This window comes from Zonotrichia leucophrys, chromosome 2 (genome assembly GCF_028769735.1).
Source record: "Zonotrichia leucophrys gambelii isolate GWCS_2022_RI chromosome 2, RI_Zleu_2.0, whole genome shotgun sequence".
Lineage (NCBI taxonomy): Eukaryota > Metazoa > Chordata > Aves > Passeriformes > Passerellidae > Zonotrichia > Zonotrichia leucophrys.
Window position 1 is genome coordinate 65,526,392 of NC_088171.1, and position 16,068 is coordinate 65,542,459.

General features: G+C 38.8%; 1 protein-coding gene across 7 annotated transcripts in view; it reads right to left on the reverse strand.

Moving 5' to 3' along the window:
• Window positions 1–16,068, reverse strand: part of HIVEP1 (HIVEP zinc finger 1) — a 128,269-nt gene that overhangs the window by 14,076 nt on the left and 98,125 nt on the right. For all 7 annotated transcript variants that reach the window (XM_064705272.1, XM_064705267.1, XM_064705268.1 and 4 more), the window contains 3 exons: window positions 12,822–12,955; window positions 11,171–11,346; window positions 9,064–9,168 (listed from right to left, as the gene is read on the reverse strand). In XM_064705272.1, the coding sequence (XP_064561342.1) occupies window positions 9,064–9,168; window positions 11,171–11,346; window positions 12,822–12,955 (415 nt within the window). The remainder of the gene's footprint in view (window positions 1–9,063; window positions 9,169–11,170; window positions 11,347–12,821; window positions 12,956–16,068) is intronic.

A 16,068-nucleotide genomic window follows, 5' to 3' on the forward strand; every position in this document is an offset into this window, starting at 1 on the left:
TAGAACATCTACATATGTTTGATTTCTGAATGGAAACAACTACCTCTGCCTTCAATACCAATGACAAGCTAGGAGGGTCCCAGTGCCCTGAGCTGGAGGACCATGGCTGTGAGAATGATAGACTCCCAGTTGACTCTGAAGTTGTGTGGGAACTGCTGCTCCAGCTGGATGCCTAAAGTCTATGGGGTCTGATGGGATTCATCTGAGAATACTTAAAGAGCTGCTGATGTCATTGCAAGGCCTCTCTCGATTATTGAGTGATCCTGGGAATCTAGAGAGGTCCTTGCTGACTGGAAGCTGGCTAACATTGTCCCAGTTTTCAAGAAGGGCAAGAAAGAGGACCCCAGAAACTACTGACCAGTCAGTCTCATTTCTGTGCCTGGTAAAGTTATGGAAGGATTATCCCAGGAGGTACTGAAAAACATCTGGAGGACAACACAGCCATTGGTCACAGCCAGTACAGCTTCCTGGGAGGAGAGTCCTGCTTATCAAACCTGATTTCCTTGTATGACAAGGTAACCCATGTAGTTGACCAAGGGAAGCCAGCTGATGTAACCTTTCTGGATTTCAGTAAAGATTTTGATAGTGTCTTTCAGAATCCTCCTGGATAAAATGTCCAGCCCACAGCTGGACAAGCAACACATCATGTGATGGATGAGCAAACGGCTCACAGGTCAGGCACAAATGGTTACAGTGAATGTGGTGATATCAAACTGGTGACCTGTCACTAGTGGGGTTCCACAGGGCTCCATTCTTAGCCCTGTACTCTTCAAAATCTTCATAAATGACTTGGATGCAGGACTGGAAGGGACACTGAACAAAACTGATACAAAACTGAGAGGAGTTGTTGACTCCCTTGAAGGCAGAGAGGCCCTGCAGAGAGACCATGACAGATTAGAGATGAGCAATCCCCACCTGTATGAAATTCAGCAAGGGAAGGTGACAGATTCTGACCTTGGATGGAACAACCCTGGATGTACAGACAGACTGTGGAATGAGAGGCTGGAATGCAGCCCCATGGAAAGGGACCTGGGGCTCCTGGTCAGTGGCAAGCTGAACATGAGCCAGCAGTGCCCCGGCAGCCAGGAGGGCCAGCCCTGTCCTGGGGGGCATCAGGCACAGCATGGCCAGGCAGGCAAGGGAGGGGATTGTCCTGCTCTGCTCTGGGCTGGGGCAGCCTCACCTCCAGTGCTGGGGGCAGTTCTGGGAGGCACAATATAAAAAAGACATTAAGCTGTTAGAAAGCATCCAAAGCATAACAAAGATGGTGAAGGGCCTTGAGGGCAAGCCTTACAAGGAGAGACTGAGGTCACTTTGTTAAGCCTGAAGAGGAGACTGAGGGGAGACTTCATCGCAGGCTACAGCTTCCTTGTGAGGAGAAGAGGAGGGACAGACACTTCCCTCTGGTGACCAGTGACAGGACCCAAGGGAATGAATGGCCTGAAGTTGTGTCAGGGAAGGGACAGGTTGGATATTACAAAAAGGTTCTTCACCCAGAGGGTGGCTGGGCACCAGAACATGCTCCCCAGGGAAGTGGTCGCAGGACCAAACCTAAAAGAGCTCAAGAAGCATTTGGACAGTGCTCTTGGAGACCGGGTGTGACTCCTGCGGATGGTGCTGTGCAGGGCTAAGAGTTGGACAGCAATGATCCTTGTGGGTCACTTCAACGCAGAATATTCTGTGATTTCCTCAATGCCTCTGTAACAGATATTGAAGACTTCTCCATGTGTCACATCTAAAGGGTGACCTACAGCTTTCTTGCAACTCTTTAAATAATGAAGGACACATTGCAAAGTCTTGGAGTTCACTCTGGACTCCCTCTTAAATTCAGTCTCTTAACCAATGTCACATAACTATTCTCATTGAAATCCTACCGATTCTTGCCTTTTTTTTCTCCCTCTCTCCACATGAATCACATTTTCTATGAAAGCTGATGTCAATCATGAATGATTGTTTCTACTGGCAGGAGGAATTACCTGAAGTGATTAGACTGACTTGATGCGTTTGTAAAGCAAGGAAAAAGTATGTGCCAACAATAATTTAGAAGAAACCATCTTCTTTCAAATCAGCATTTAAAAATGCTACCGGATTTATCAGAAAATGCTGCTTATGTAGGAATTTTCTGCATACATCCCAGCTTTCTACAACAAAGCCATGGAAAGAGAAAGGGAAACTGCGTGTGGAACAGATTCCTTACATGCAGGACTCCATGGGATATCATTTCCCTCTATTGTTTCCCTGTTTACCTCCACCCTTTGTGCATTTGCCAGCTTCTATTTGAGTGTGGTTTTACCTGGAGCCAGAGCCTGCAGTGTAGGCGAGGTGACAGCAATGAATGTGGTTCCCTTACTCCCACACCGCTTTGCAACATCAGATGAGTAAAAAATAAGATTCCTGACTTGCTTGTTCTGGCATAGCACAAAGGAATGCTTTGCTCTGGCTTTTATACCTGAGTGCACATTTGCTAAAACAAGAGGTGCCCAGGCTTTTCCAATCAGTGATCGCACTAAGCATCGCTGTGGAGTTCAAGAGGATCCAATGCTGAAGTTTTAAAAGACCCACGTAGGGTTATGGGTCTCCTCTGAAGGACACATCAGGTTGAGGCTGTGACCGCTCTTTGTGGTGGAAGATTCTCTTCCAAGCAGTGTCTTTTTAACTAAGCAGCATTGGCTCCAATCCCATTCTGGTAATTGTACCCTGCCTACTAAAGTTCCCTGGCAGTTTTAATTGGGGAAAGATTAATTCTTCGCTTCCTATCTTGAACTATGCACAATTATAACCATATGCTTATGTAGCTGATATATACATGTATATATATATATAGATATATATACACATACATACATATAACTAAAACTGACTCAGTTTCCAGTGGGAACAAAATTACTTCTGTGTTTAACTTTGTATGAGGTTGTAAAATGGTGTACGGTATTTTCAAATGAAGGATGTATCATAAATTTAAAGGCTCCTAACATATGGAGAAATGGCTTTTGGCATGAAAGTTCAGTTTCTTTTTTAAAAAAGAAAACAGGAAAAAAGTTTCACACTATTAAGTAAAGGCTTATGAAAGCTACTTCTCTTTCGAATTTGTAACTCAACTCTCACCATTTTAACAAACTGTTCAAGACAGCCTCAATTTTTTACAAAGAGTCTTTTTGGAAGAGTAGGTGATGCCTTTCATCCTCTGTCAACTGCTGCAATCTTTTCTTTTAAATTCTTAGAAAGACTCTTTCTTCTTCCTGGACTTCACACAAGTAAGTGAATTTTACAGACCTGAACTCTGCAGAAATTAGGAACAGCTGGAAGTAAAGGCTTAATAGAAACATGGACAAAACTTTTGACTGGGGATTTTGTTCACATACCAGCTACAATTATTTTAAAGAAAGCTGAAGTTTTTATCCTATGTACTGAAGAGTCTACAAATCATAGGCAAAAATATCTGAGTCCTTAATTTATTCCAGTCCTCAGCTGGTCAGCTCTGTACTGTGTTTGTGGTGTTGGTGTTGAGCTTCTTGGACAAGGCTCTGTTATAGTGACATTTTACCCCAGAGCAGAAAAGAAAGAACTCCAAGTTCTTTAGCACTAACTAATACCATTAGCCGGAATTATCAGCATCCTAACATGTCCATTTGTGAAGTGCCTGGGGTTAGTAAGTCCACATATTGCTATTTCCATAGTTAGGATGCTATGAATTGGGTAATTGAAATATGTCTCCTTATGTACTTTGAAGTTTTTCATTTTATTAGAAGTTTTTCCCTATAGGAATCCTTACAGTATATGGCTTTAACAACAGCCATCTAATTATCATCATACTGCAAAGTACTAAAATGAAGGTTATTCAGAACCTCAACTTACAGTTTTTAATTTTAATTGCAGTATCATTGCCACATGACCTGACTTACTGAGGACCTGCTACAGATACAGCAATTTCTGCACCAAATCCAGTGATGAAGTTCCAAAGCTTGTAACTTTGTCACATTTAGTTATAACTTAATAATATTTAAGTAGATTGTCACATAAAGAGAAAAATGTTCGTTTTCATTCTTTCAGTGGCAGGAAGACAAGAATGGCTTGAAAATACAAGGCTGGACTGCTCAGTTTTACAGATTCCTAAGGAAATGTGCAGTTACGTAGATAACTATATAACTGCCATTAGCTCTACTTATGCAGATTTTACTAAGTATCTATTCCTATCTATTAGTATCTAAATCTAAGTTTATTACATGTGTTGGCTTTTAGCACCTGAATAATACAAAGCAGTGTTCATTGTCTCAAGTTCTGGAAGTATTTTCAGTTATGGATTGGCATTTACATAACAGCATTTAAAAATAAAGCATCCATTCTGTACTTTATATATTCTCCATCAGACTCAAGAAAAAATGTTGACTATGGCAAGAAAGGCAGAAGTATTTTTCAGCATGTCATAATATGATCATAAATCAGAAAGTGAGGTCTGTGTGTCATCAATTCACTCCATTCTTCTAAACAATTACAACTTAGACTTGCCTTTCACCTGTTGTATTAGACTTGCAACAGATCCTTCCACAGCCATTCACACAAATTTAAAGAGCAGTAAACAAGATATGGTTAAACAATGCCAGCATCTGTACCCAACCCTGCTGTCCTCCGGTCACTCTAGGCCTGTTCAATTATCGGATTTCAGTCTTGCTTCAGCTACTGTCCACTGCTCTACAGGACTCACAGTGACATCTACTGGGTTAACTTCAGACTGGTGATCACCAGGGCTCCTCAGAAACGAGAGGAAGAAAATCTGTGGGCTTTTGACTTTCATTCCTAAGATGACAGAAAGTAATGAAGTGAAACTACACCAAAAAGTAAGAGCAACTTCTGCTTAAAGAGATTATTTACACCTAAACCTTCTTAAGTAATTTGTATATTGTAAATCAAACCTAGCACTAGGTAGTCTAACGTCAGGCTGTGGGTGTAGGGCTTCAGGATGCCTAATGTACATATAGTTGAAAAACAGACACTCGTATTAACAACAACAACAAAAAAAAGCTATTGTAAACTACACAGAGCCAGCCTTCCATTCTTTTTATAAAAGAATGATATTATTGCAAAGCTTTTCATTTATTTTCACTTCTTAAATGTAGATTCAGTGAAAACAGACTGAGTCATGATTAAGCTAATGAAGAGCCATTGAAACTGACTTAAAATCTACTGTAAGTAACATATAGCTAATTAAATTAGAACTATGGTAATAATACCGCAGAAAATGAAAGTATTTTCTTAATATGTGTGTGTGTAGATATCTATAAACATGTATCTAAAACTTACAATTATGTATTTTTACTGGTAAAAAAAAATGAATATTTTGGGATAGAATTTCTGCAGAGAAACCCCTTAAATGTTCTGCCCATCTGCTGTTTCATTATCAAGAAATTCTCTTGTGCAAGTTCACTCAGACATACCATAACATTCATACATTAGCTCATTACAAGTTCAAAGTTTTTAACTGTTGTAATTTAAACACATATTATTGTTTTTTTTAAGACTAGATAGAAAAATGTTGTGTGAGCGTGTGAGCAGGGCCAAAGAGGATATCCCCAGTTGCAGTCTGTCACACTAAACAGTTCACCTCCTCTGACAATTTAATTCAGATATTAACATTCCTCACATTGTAACCCTGTATTTTGGTGACAAGAACATTCCACAGAGCAGAAGATGAAAGATAAATGGATGAGGGAATCGTTTTGAATACAAAAACCCAGGCCAGAAAGTATTTACTAATACCCAAATGATGAAAAGTCCAAATACAAAGAATGCTATGTTAAAAGCTCTGATCACATACAGTCTCAGACAGTTAGAGAGCATCTTTCTTTTTTCCCCGAGACACCACAGCACAACAAAATTTCAGCTTCTCAGATTACTGAAAAAACAGACTCTGTGTGTGTCTGTCTGTCTGTGCTCAGGATTGTGCATGAGTTTGCACTCCTGGTTCAGTTTGCATCCATTTAATCTGTACTGCTGTCAGTCACAGCTGGCTTCTCATATGAATCCAAAAAATTGTATATTCAAATAACTGTGATTACCCAGACTTACAAAAAAAAAGCTACAAAAGACTGAAACCAGCAAATTCCTTTGGTGGCTTTCTTAAATTTCTGGGTAAATTCTCTAACTCAAAGTGGAATTCTAGTGGAAGACATACAGCTTAGTTATTTTAAGCAAAGGTGCAGACATTTCTATTACCATAAGAATAATCAGTGTTCCAAATGTTCAGATAATGAATTAGGTGGAGACAGACAGATAGACAGACAGATGTTCTACAGGTCAGGAAACAGGCCAATTTCACACAGTCTTCAGGAAGAAGTTTTTTTTTCTGAGGTCATAATTATTTCTTATCAGATTTTCTGCACCTTCCTCTACTGCTTCTCACGTTGCCTTCCAGCCGAGGAAAGCGATGGGAATAGACAGACCACTTTTTAAGAGACAGAACATTTCTAACAACCAAACTCCAAACATTTAAGCATTTGAAGATTTGGTTTTTAAAACATCTGAAGGATATGTGGCACAACTGTGCCAGCAATGCATGCCAGCAGGAGGAGGGCTGGAAGCCCCAAAGATGTAACCCCCCAAGTGCAGCTCAGTACCCACGGCCCATCACACTGTCCTTTGTGGGTGACGTGCTGCTGCCAGGGCTGTCCCTGAGCCCAGACCTGGCACGAGGGGTGCTGGCCCCAGGGTGAGCTCTGCTGCTCTGCCCTGGGGAAAGGGCAGCCAAAGAGGTGGTTGAAGCTGATTCAAACGCTGCCTAAAATTAGCATGTTCAGGATATCAGAGAGGGCAACTGAACCACACAACAAAAAACACACATGTAAATGCATCACACTTTTTCTCCCCTCCTGATTCTGCTTTAAAAATAGGCTGACAAAAAAGATTCTGAATTATCATGAGAAAGACCTTCATGGCTGGCCTGGTTAGCAGATGGACGAAATCACATTTTTGAAGTGCAGGGTTGCTCGCTGAATTTCCACGGATAACTGTAAATGCCCTGTGCTCTGCAGCAACTGGAGAGGTTGGACTGGTTTGGCTGCAGCAAAAGCACCTTTATCAGTGGTTTAATCACCCTGATTTTTGGATAGGTTTCTAGTGCTGAACTTTGTGCTGCACTGTTAGTTTTGCTATGGGTACCTGAGCCAGATCCTTTGGAAAAGGCAGGGTTTTATCACCAAGTGGTTATTTTGGTTTGGGGCTCCAGTTAAAGAAAGAAGTGCTACATCTTCTATTTTGGGGAAAACCAAAATAGGCATTGTAGCCATAAAATTAAATTCTATGAAGAATTTCAAGGATTATGTAACAAATTCTGTAAGTGTCTGTGCTTTTTTTTCCAAAATAGAGTATTTCATTTATTAGGTAATTACCTTGCTTAGCAAAGAACATATTTCAGGGCATATATAATATACTAATGCAATGGTCAAACATGATATGTACATGATATGTAAAAAGGGAAAGCCTCTCTCTTTTCTCTTTCTCAATTGAATAGTCTTGAAGTCAAAGGAAAGCATTCATTCAACAAATGTTTGAAGTGGCTTCCTTTGACCCCATGTTACTGAAAATTCAGTTAACATTTGAAACATTTCCCATTGCATTATAATCACAAATGCAACTTTTAATGCATGCCATTTGGAATATCAATTTATCAATCAATAAAATGTTTTCAGTTTCTAGCAAGTGGAAATATCTGTTCACCTGTCATTTACAGAACTCACAAAAATGTCAAATGCTAAAGAATATTGCTTAAAAAAGTGACAATTTTTCTGTCATGTGAAGACTGAAAATATTAATAAAAATTGTTCCTCTGTAAGAAAAATACAGTAATTTACCCTGCTGCTTATCTTCTGTGTTATTTATCTGGTACCTCAAATTGTGAAGGGAGACATATTTTTTGCTTACGAAAAAAGAGTACATTGAAGAAGGCCAAAAATGGGAAAAACACAGGTTTCTTTCTACCTAGTTCACTACTGAATCACAGCAGCTGAGTCATATTCCCAGCATTATTTAGAATTAGATTCAAGATGATTCGCTTATTCTGCCAGTGGTTGTCATATGGAAGCAAGTGCATTCATCTTTCTTTTCTCTTATAGCTTAAATAAAGACCCCCACTGCTATCTTTTCTCCAAGCCTCATCCACAATCTAATAAACTATTCCACTGGAGGGAGAAAAATACACCAAGGCAAGGCAACACGATTCATCTCCCTGCAGAGGAGTGCGAGGGAGGGACAAACGCCAGCACTGCACTGAGACATGCTGAGATCCCAAACTGTCCTAATGCACAATCCTGCTCTCCATCTCACTGGCTCTGCTGCAGGCACACCTTTCTTATCATGACAAGCAAGTCACTCATGAACCTGGTTTGGGCCTCTTTGACTGTCCTTGATCTCATGTCCTCTTCAGTAGAATCTTCTTGGGATGCGGGAAGTGCAGAATTCAATTTTTTTAGCAAATACATTCATTCTGAAAACATTCTCATCACTAATGAAGAAGTAGAACAAGTCAAGATGAATAATGTTTTTCATTTCTGTATGTTCTCTATCTGCAGATTTATCCCAATTATTTGTGACGGAGGACAGAATTCCGTGCTGGAAGATGATTAACCTCCTTGCAAGGCACTCAGCAACATATTTGTGATTTGTGTGGCATGTTAGTGATTTAATTCCATGAAATATGCATCCCAAAACTTGGACCATTTCATGCACAACTATTTTCAAAGAAGCACTACACTTGACTGCATTTTTTCTAGGCAAACAGCTGTTTTTCTGGTATTTTCAATCTTGTCATATTTATCTGTGAAAGTGATAAAGTTAAACTGCATAACACTTTGTGAAAAATTCAGCAGCAATTTATCCTTAGCATATGCTTGTCATTTCTTTCAGTGAAAATTTCTCCAATGTTTCTGGTTCCCTTGGACTAGCTCTTAAGATTTTTCTCTCTGTATCTTTTCCCTGTACAATAATAAAAGGTTCGGAAAAGAAAGGGTAAGAAGCTGAGATGACAAAATAGACACAACAATTCAATAAAGAAAGAAGACTTTAATTTCTTACCAAATTCTTCTTCTCCATCCTGGTCATCTATTAAGCCTACTGAGACTCCCAAATCCATGCATTTCTTGCTATGTGCCTTTGACTTCATATGCTTTGTTAAATTGCCTTAAGAAAAAAAAAAAGAAAACATTATCTGCTCTGTAAGTATACAAATGTCTACAAATATATGCTCAATGTGTCCATGTCTTCTTCAGGTACATTTATAACAACCTCATAATTTGATTTCACACTTGCTAGAAACTTGTCCCTCAATGCAAGCTGTCAAGGGTTGCAGGAGATTCACTATCCTGAATGCTACCAACTCACTGTCTACATTTAGGAAGATTTTTATTGAGATAAAATAGAAGAGGATGGAAATTCTAAATTATTATGTGTTTGGTACTGGTGTAAGAGATCCTTCCTTTGTTTATGGCAAAGTATAAAAAGGGGTGATTCAGTCTTCAGAGTCATATTGACAGAAAACTATCACATGAAACTGAAGTTCGTATCTTGCAGCTCTTCCAGTATTTGATGAATTCTATTTTTAGTGTAAACACTTTCAATGCCAACTTAAGCAAACATGTTAATTTTATTCAAAATCAGAGCATGAACATACTTGATCTGAATCTCAAAAGTGAATGTGCAGCAGCCCCACAGGCTGCTCTCCCCTTCTCCTTTAAAAAGAAAATATGGTAAATATCAAGAAACGGCTAAGAGTGGCTCAGATCTGTAAATTATAAAATGCATGTTACTAGAAGTAACTGCCCACCTTAAACTTCACAAAAAATGTTTCTTGGAAGTGTTTAAATAGGAAAAATTAAAGTGTAATGCTGATCTTCGATGGTTATGGAGTACTTTATTTCTGCTTTGAAATGAAGGTGGTAACTCATCCCAAATGTTGAAATAATTGTTGTGATATAATTGACTCACAAATAGCAAATTTTCCAGTCTTTGCACACTTCATGAAGCTGCTGGCTACACTGTCCTGTCATGACGAGTGGCTTACCAAACATCAAACACTCAACTGTGTGACCTGACTGCCAGCAGCAATGGCACGAGCCAGGCACAGCAAATGCAGAGGAGGATGTGAATACAAATATCTGCTATGACTGACACCAGGGAGATCTTTACATGGGCAGAACTTAATTACTTGAACTTGGCCAGCACCCCTCCTCTGCAAAAACCATAAATGAGAATTTACTGGGTTTGCACTCCAGCGTTTCATCATAAAGGCAATATGATGACCCAGCCTGTCAGGATGCAGTGATGAGTCTGACACATCTGAAGCCTATTCATCCCATTTTGTGGAGCACTGCATTACTTCTTGGAAGTCTTCCACCCAACCACTGCATAGTCTCAAACCCACTAAAAACACAAATGTTCCTGAGGTTACAGCTTGGGGGAAATTGTTGCTAAATGATGTTCAAAGCCAAGAAAAATTTTACTGGGTTTTTTTTTCTGAAATTATTTTGGCTGTGAACTTCTCCTGTCTGTTTCACTTGAGTTCTGGATGTACCACTGTTTAATATATTGCCTGCATAAACTGGGATACACTTAAGTATCTAAAGTTATAAACAGGCTTTAAAAAGTAGACAACCAACTCTGGGTCTTAGAAGGTCAAGTGGAAAGTGAACCTTTGTCCTTCAAGAGTAAAAAAAAAAATAAATAATTTCAATATAGTAATTTATTAGAGGCCAATTTCTTTCCTAGAGCAATTGGTTGAGTGCCACTACGAGTACAATATATGTCCCTCCCTTACCTCCAAAAGACATTGTAAGGGATTTAAAATTCTGTGTCCCATCTCTATCTAGGGTGAGCAGCTGACCATCTCACTTGTCTCCACCTAACCTTCATCATACTCCCATGATTTCCCTCTTCCACTCCAATTTCTCACCCACTGTGGCATGCCAGACAGTTCATTCATATGAAGATGTGATCATATGAATAAATACACAGAATACAAAGGAAAAGCAGGAAATAAATTACAAATATTTGAAGCATTAGATAGTAAAATGCCACAGAGAAGGAACCTCTTTAGTTCATGAACAGTCAACTGAGAGAAGAAAAGAATTGTACTTTAAAGTAGAAAGAACAAAAGCGAAAAACATACCCAGTAAAGTAGCCTTACCTTTAGTTTTGAAGGAAAAGTTGCAGTAATTGCAGTGGTAAGGACGGACATCGGTGTGCGTGCGAATGTGCTTCTTCAGCATGCTGGGCTTCTTGCAGCGTATTCCACACTCCTCACAGATATACTTCCCTCTCCCTCTCCCTCTCACATACACATAGTCTTCATTTGACTTGTACCTAGTAACAGTACCATGAGAATAAGCAATCAGTTGTAATGGAAAAATGAATCTAGCTAGAATCCCTCATCTACCAGAATTTTTAAAATAACATATTAGATGAAAATCCATGACTGACAAAACCAATCATGCTCTTTGCCTGCTCACTCCTGCATGTATTTGTTAAATTTGTATCTATATTTATCACTAGCTAGTCATAGACCTGTTTAGGAATAGAAGCTAATATTTTTAAATAAATTTATTTAAATAAATTTATTTATTTAAATAATTAAATAAATAAATATTTATTTAATATTTTTAAATAAATAATTTTTAAATATTTTTTAAATATTTTTAAAATATCACTGGTGATACTAAGTATTTAAAGATTTCAAATTTCCTCTTAGCAACACAGGAACATATCTTTTAAAGGTGTCAGTTCTTGGAAGCAGGTTTGAGCACCTGCTTGAGGGAGCTTTAAAAGAGCACCTTGGAAGCCCTGCCTTGTGCAGAAAAGGAGTAACATTATTTACAATGATGAGAAAGTCTTTAAAATTCCCTATCAATGTCCTCTGGACTCAGTCTATGGGGACTGTCTCTAGATAGAAAAAGTAATTCAGATTCAATTATGCCCTTCATATTTCCACTCAAGGATGCCAAATGTTGCGTTACACTTTTGTGACCTGGTCCTTAAAATGTCTGCATCTGAGCAGAGACACAACATTTTACCTGGGCAGCTGGTAATGATTTAACTGCTGGCCTAGACTAGATTCAAATTGGGAACCAGTAACTAAAGTCCTAGAGCTGACCATTGAGACTAATCAAACATGAACTATTTATGCTACAAAATTTTACAGGTGTCACTGGCACTTTTCTATTTAAAAATCCGCTTTTCTATCAAAAAATTTTATAAGATGTTGCACATAGTGCAACACTGTAGCTAAAGCAACAGATATTTACATCAGGCAGCAGATTTGAAGTATTATGGTGCAGGGAGGAGGGCTCTCAGTAAATATTTCCATGGCACTTTTCAAATCAGAGCTCTCCAGCCTGTGTATGCCACAGCAAGCTGCCAGACAGAGTCGGCACTGCAGGCTGCTGCTTAGCCCCTGGACTATTTCCTCTCCAGCTACAGTTATACAACGTCGCTGCAGAATAGGTATTATTTATCATCTAAGAGAAACATAGGAACAGAATTTACATCTCTGGCTGTATCTAGCTGCTCTTTGCACTGATTAATGCTCATTCCCTGGGAAAAAAAAAATGAATCACACAGCCTACTGTTCTTTATTTTATTACCCCTCCGCATAACTCTCATGGCTCCATGCTACTGATGACTTTCCATTTTTCTTGGAAACATAAACCAACATCCACAGACCACAATATGGCAACTGTTGTTTAAAATAAATCAGTCAGGAAGCAACATCTCTGCAAAGTCTAGAATCTAGGAAAAAATATCTTCCCAATGATATCTAGTATACAAAGTACAATACTTGCCCTCCATCAAATATTTTAACTCTTCTTGGTACAGTTTTGATAAATGAATTTTCTTTATCATGTTCAGTGCTCGATTCAGAGTTTTCCTTATTGCTGAATTCAGCTGGAGTCAATTTTTTCCTGTTTAATCCTCTCTGAAAGAAAATGAGATATGCTTATCATTAAAATTAGCGTCTTTCATATGCTATTGAAATATTCAAGTTATCGTGAATAAAAGCATCATAAAAGCCACAATTCTAATAATTGGTTTTTAAAACTGTTAAGATACATGAAACAAAAAATATCTTTTGCTAAACTTCTTCTCTACTATGCACTGCCTGTTTGTGGGCTGCTAAATCTATACAGAGATTATGGCCCTGTAGAAAACCAGGAATGCTTTGAGTCTGAAGCAGGACATTCCTTTTCCTTGTCCTAGGAAGATAAAGGTTATGCTTTTTAGCTCACAAACAGCGTTCAGAGAAAGATGTGTACAATCAAACCAAAGTGCTTCCTGAACAGCAGCACCTGGACCAGCCTATCTGCTGACCCCGGATACAGCAGCACCCCATGCCCTGCAGGAGCTGCCTTCCCATGGCACAGCAGAGAGGAGAAGGGTGGGAAGGAGGGGTGTAGCTAAGGAGGTTATTAACAGGTAACATTTCTGAGTGCTAATGGTTTTCAAGAACTACAGCTCTTTTGCTCTGGAGACTGCTTCCCATTTGATGAGGTTATTGACAGGGGTTCCAGAACCCTCCCAAAGCAAGATTCCACACTTAATTTCCCACTGCCAGACCAAATTACAAGAAAAAGCATACAGTTGTCTAGCAGAACAAGATTTTATTTCTTCACTTTGCTTGATTATTAGTCGAGGAACTTTTTTTTTGTTTGTTTTAAGGAGGATGAGTTCCTCCAACATTTGCCAATTCAAATCTACTCCTTCCAACCCTAGGATATTTATAAAATGGGCAACAATGAAGGAATGATCCAATTAGCCAGCAATTATTACAGCTATATTTATAAACTGTTCTACCCACGTAGCTGGCACATTTACCTCATTTGCTCATATTGATAAGTGAATAAAATGATGAGAGGAAAAAAAGTCTGGCCTTATGTTTTTCACTCATTATAAAATTTAATGCTGTAAGCTTATGAGTTCTTGGCAAGAGGAATGACTTCACTGGATGGCTTAAAATGACTGATCAGTTATGCTGGTTGTTACATACATTGAAGGGTGACATCATTCTGGCCCGTTGTCCTTCATGCAGCCTCAGACACAGCCTTCACTTCTAATTCTCACAGGATAAGGAATTAACACAGATCAGAGGAAAAGCATCTTCCTATTCAATTGAAAGCCCCAGGAAGCTGCACATGCACAAGCACTACCCCAATCCATACAGCCTCACAACAGCCCCCTGCATTGATTCAGGCTGCATTTTCAAATGTCTGAGCACTTCTACCAAGCACACATGACAACTCTGCCTGTGTGTAGGAAGAAAGAAATTTCACCCTGCATGTTTTAACAGCATTCATACAAGGTGAAAGGAGATGATGCTCTGGTTGAGAAATATCAGAAGTGAAGCCTGCTCCAATAATCACAACTCAGCCACTCTGCAGTTCCTATACACTACCTGGCACACAAACTGCTTTTGTTTCCACTGCAAACAAAGAGTAACAAGGTGAGATTTGTAGCTTAACAGGAAGAACGCTGTGGAAAATACAGAATACACACAATAAACCAAACACATGAATATTTCCAGCAGCTGAAATAATGCAATCTTTTACTATCTGATCCTTCAATACTACATACCTTCTTTTTTTTTTTTTTTACAGATTTATTTTTAAGTAGTGAAAAGACAAAGGGAAAAGAAAGATTACAGAAGTCCTAAACCACGTTGTTATCCAAACTATGACGAAACTGTTACAAATAAGCTGTATATTTACAAAAGTATTTAGAATGAAAAAGCTATCATGAAACCAAGTACTTCTCATGCTCCCACCACCTAATCTTTCTTTAAACACATGTCTATGTACAGATATAAGACAGCCCAACTTATGTGTTAAAATTATTTTACCTCCTCTGCTGTACTTAAGTTTAATGGTTATTTGCTGCTTTAGGAAATTGCTCCAGTGTCTTGGACATGTATAAATGGTGATATCAGAGTAAAAGAAACACTGAGCTTCTGTCACAGAAATCTACAGAAATCCCACTGACAATGAAAAAAGCAGTCTGTTTAGCTTTTTCTGGAAAATTTCAAACTGATGATGAAAATGACTTGGCCACTCTGTACATTTTAAGAGCAACCAGCCTCTAACCAGCACAGCTTTCTAGTGTGGAAATGCTTTAATGCACCTCACCTGAAATCCCCCCAAACCCCACATGAACTGGTGGAAAAGGCAGAAAAACAGCTGTGCTGGAAAATGCTCCTCTCTGTGATTATTCTGCCTTCTGTTTTTTAACAGAGTCACTGGTCTCTCTACTGCCATAGAGAAAAGGGCCATGATTCATTTCTACTTTACTCATTTTGCTCCAATTTAACTCCACTGTCCTCAATTACTAACATAAAACTGAAAAAAATTGCTCTTAGGGCTGTCCAGAGACCAGAGTTCAACAGATACTTCTGGTACCTTACAACATCTTTTGGAAAAAAAACATGCTTGCAGCCTGAATCATCAAAATTATAAATTTCAGATTAGAATATTCATTAAACATTTTTCCCAGTGGCACACAGTCACTTGGGGAAAATGTTTTTAATATCTTTAACCTTTTACTAGTTTACACATAAAAATCTTCTGCATTTAACAACTTTCCAGTGGTGAGCTGGACTGCTGTGGCATATCATTCAAGAAAGGAAAGTTTTCCACAGTTAGGAGAAACTTTCCATTCTTCAGCCTACCCTTGCTCAAAAATCATCACCCTGGAATATTGCACACACTACTGATTCACTTTAGTGAGAAGAGCCAAGATCAATGTGGAGGCTTGAGAAAGATATAACGCCAGTGAATTCAAGTGAGAAAAACTGGTGAAAAGTAGTAATAAATGGAACAATAAAACAAAAAGAAGACGGAGATAAAATAAGCCTTTTCCATGCAGGTGAAACCTCCTGTTACATTTTAACATGCTGCACTCATTCCAGGAGCTTCTTTCACAATAACATTTTGAGGTTTGTTTTCTGAATCACTGGAACGTGGCAACTTCACCTATTGCCTCTGAGCAGTGAATTGTGAAGAGCAAACAAAGTCCCTGGGTTCCTTTTTGTTTGCATTTTGT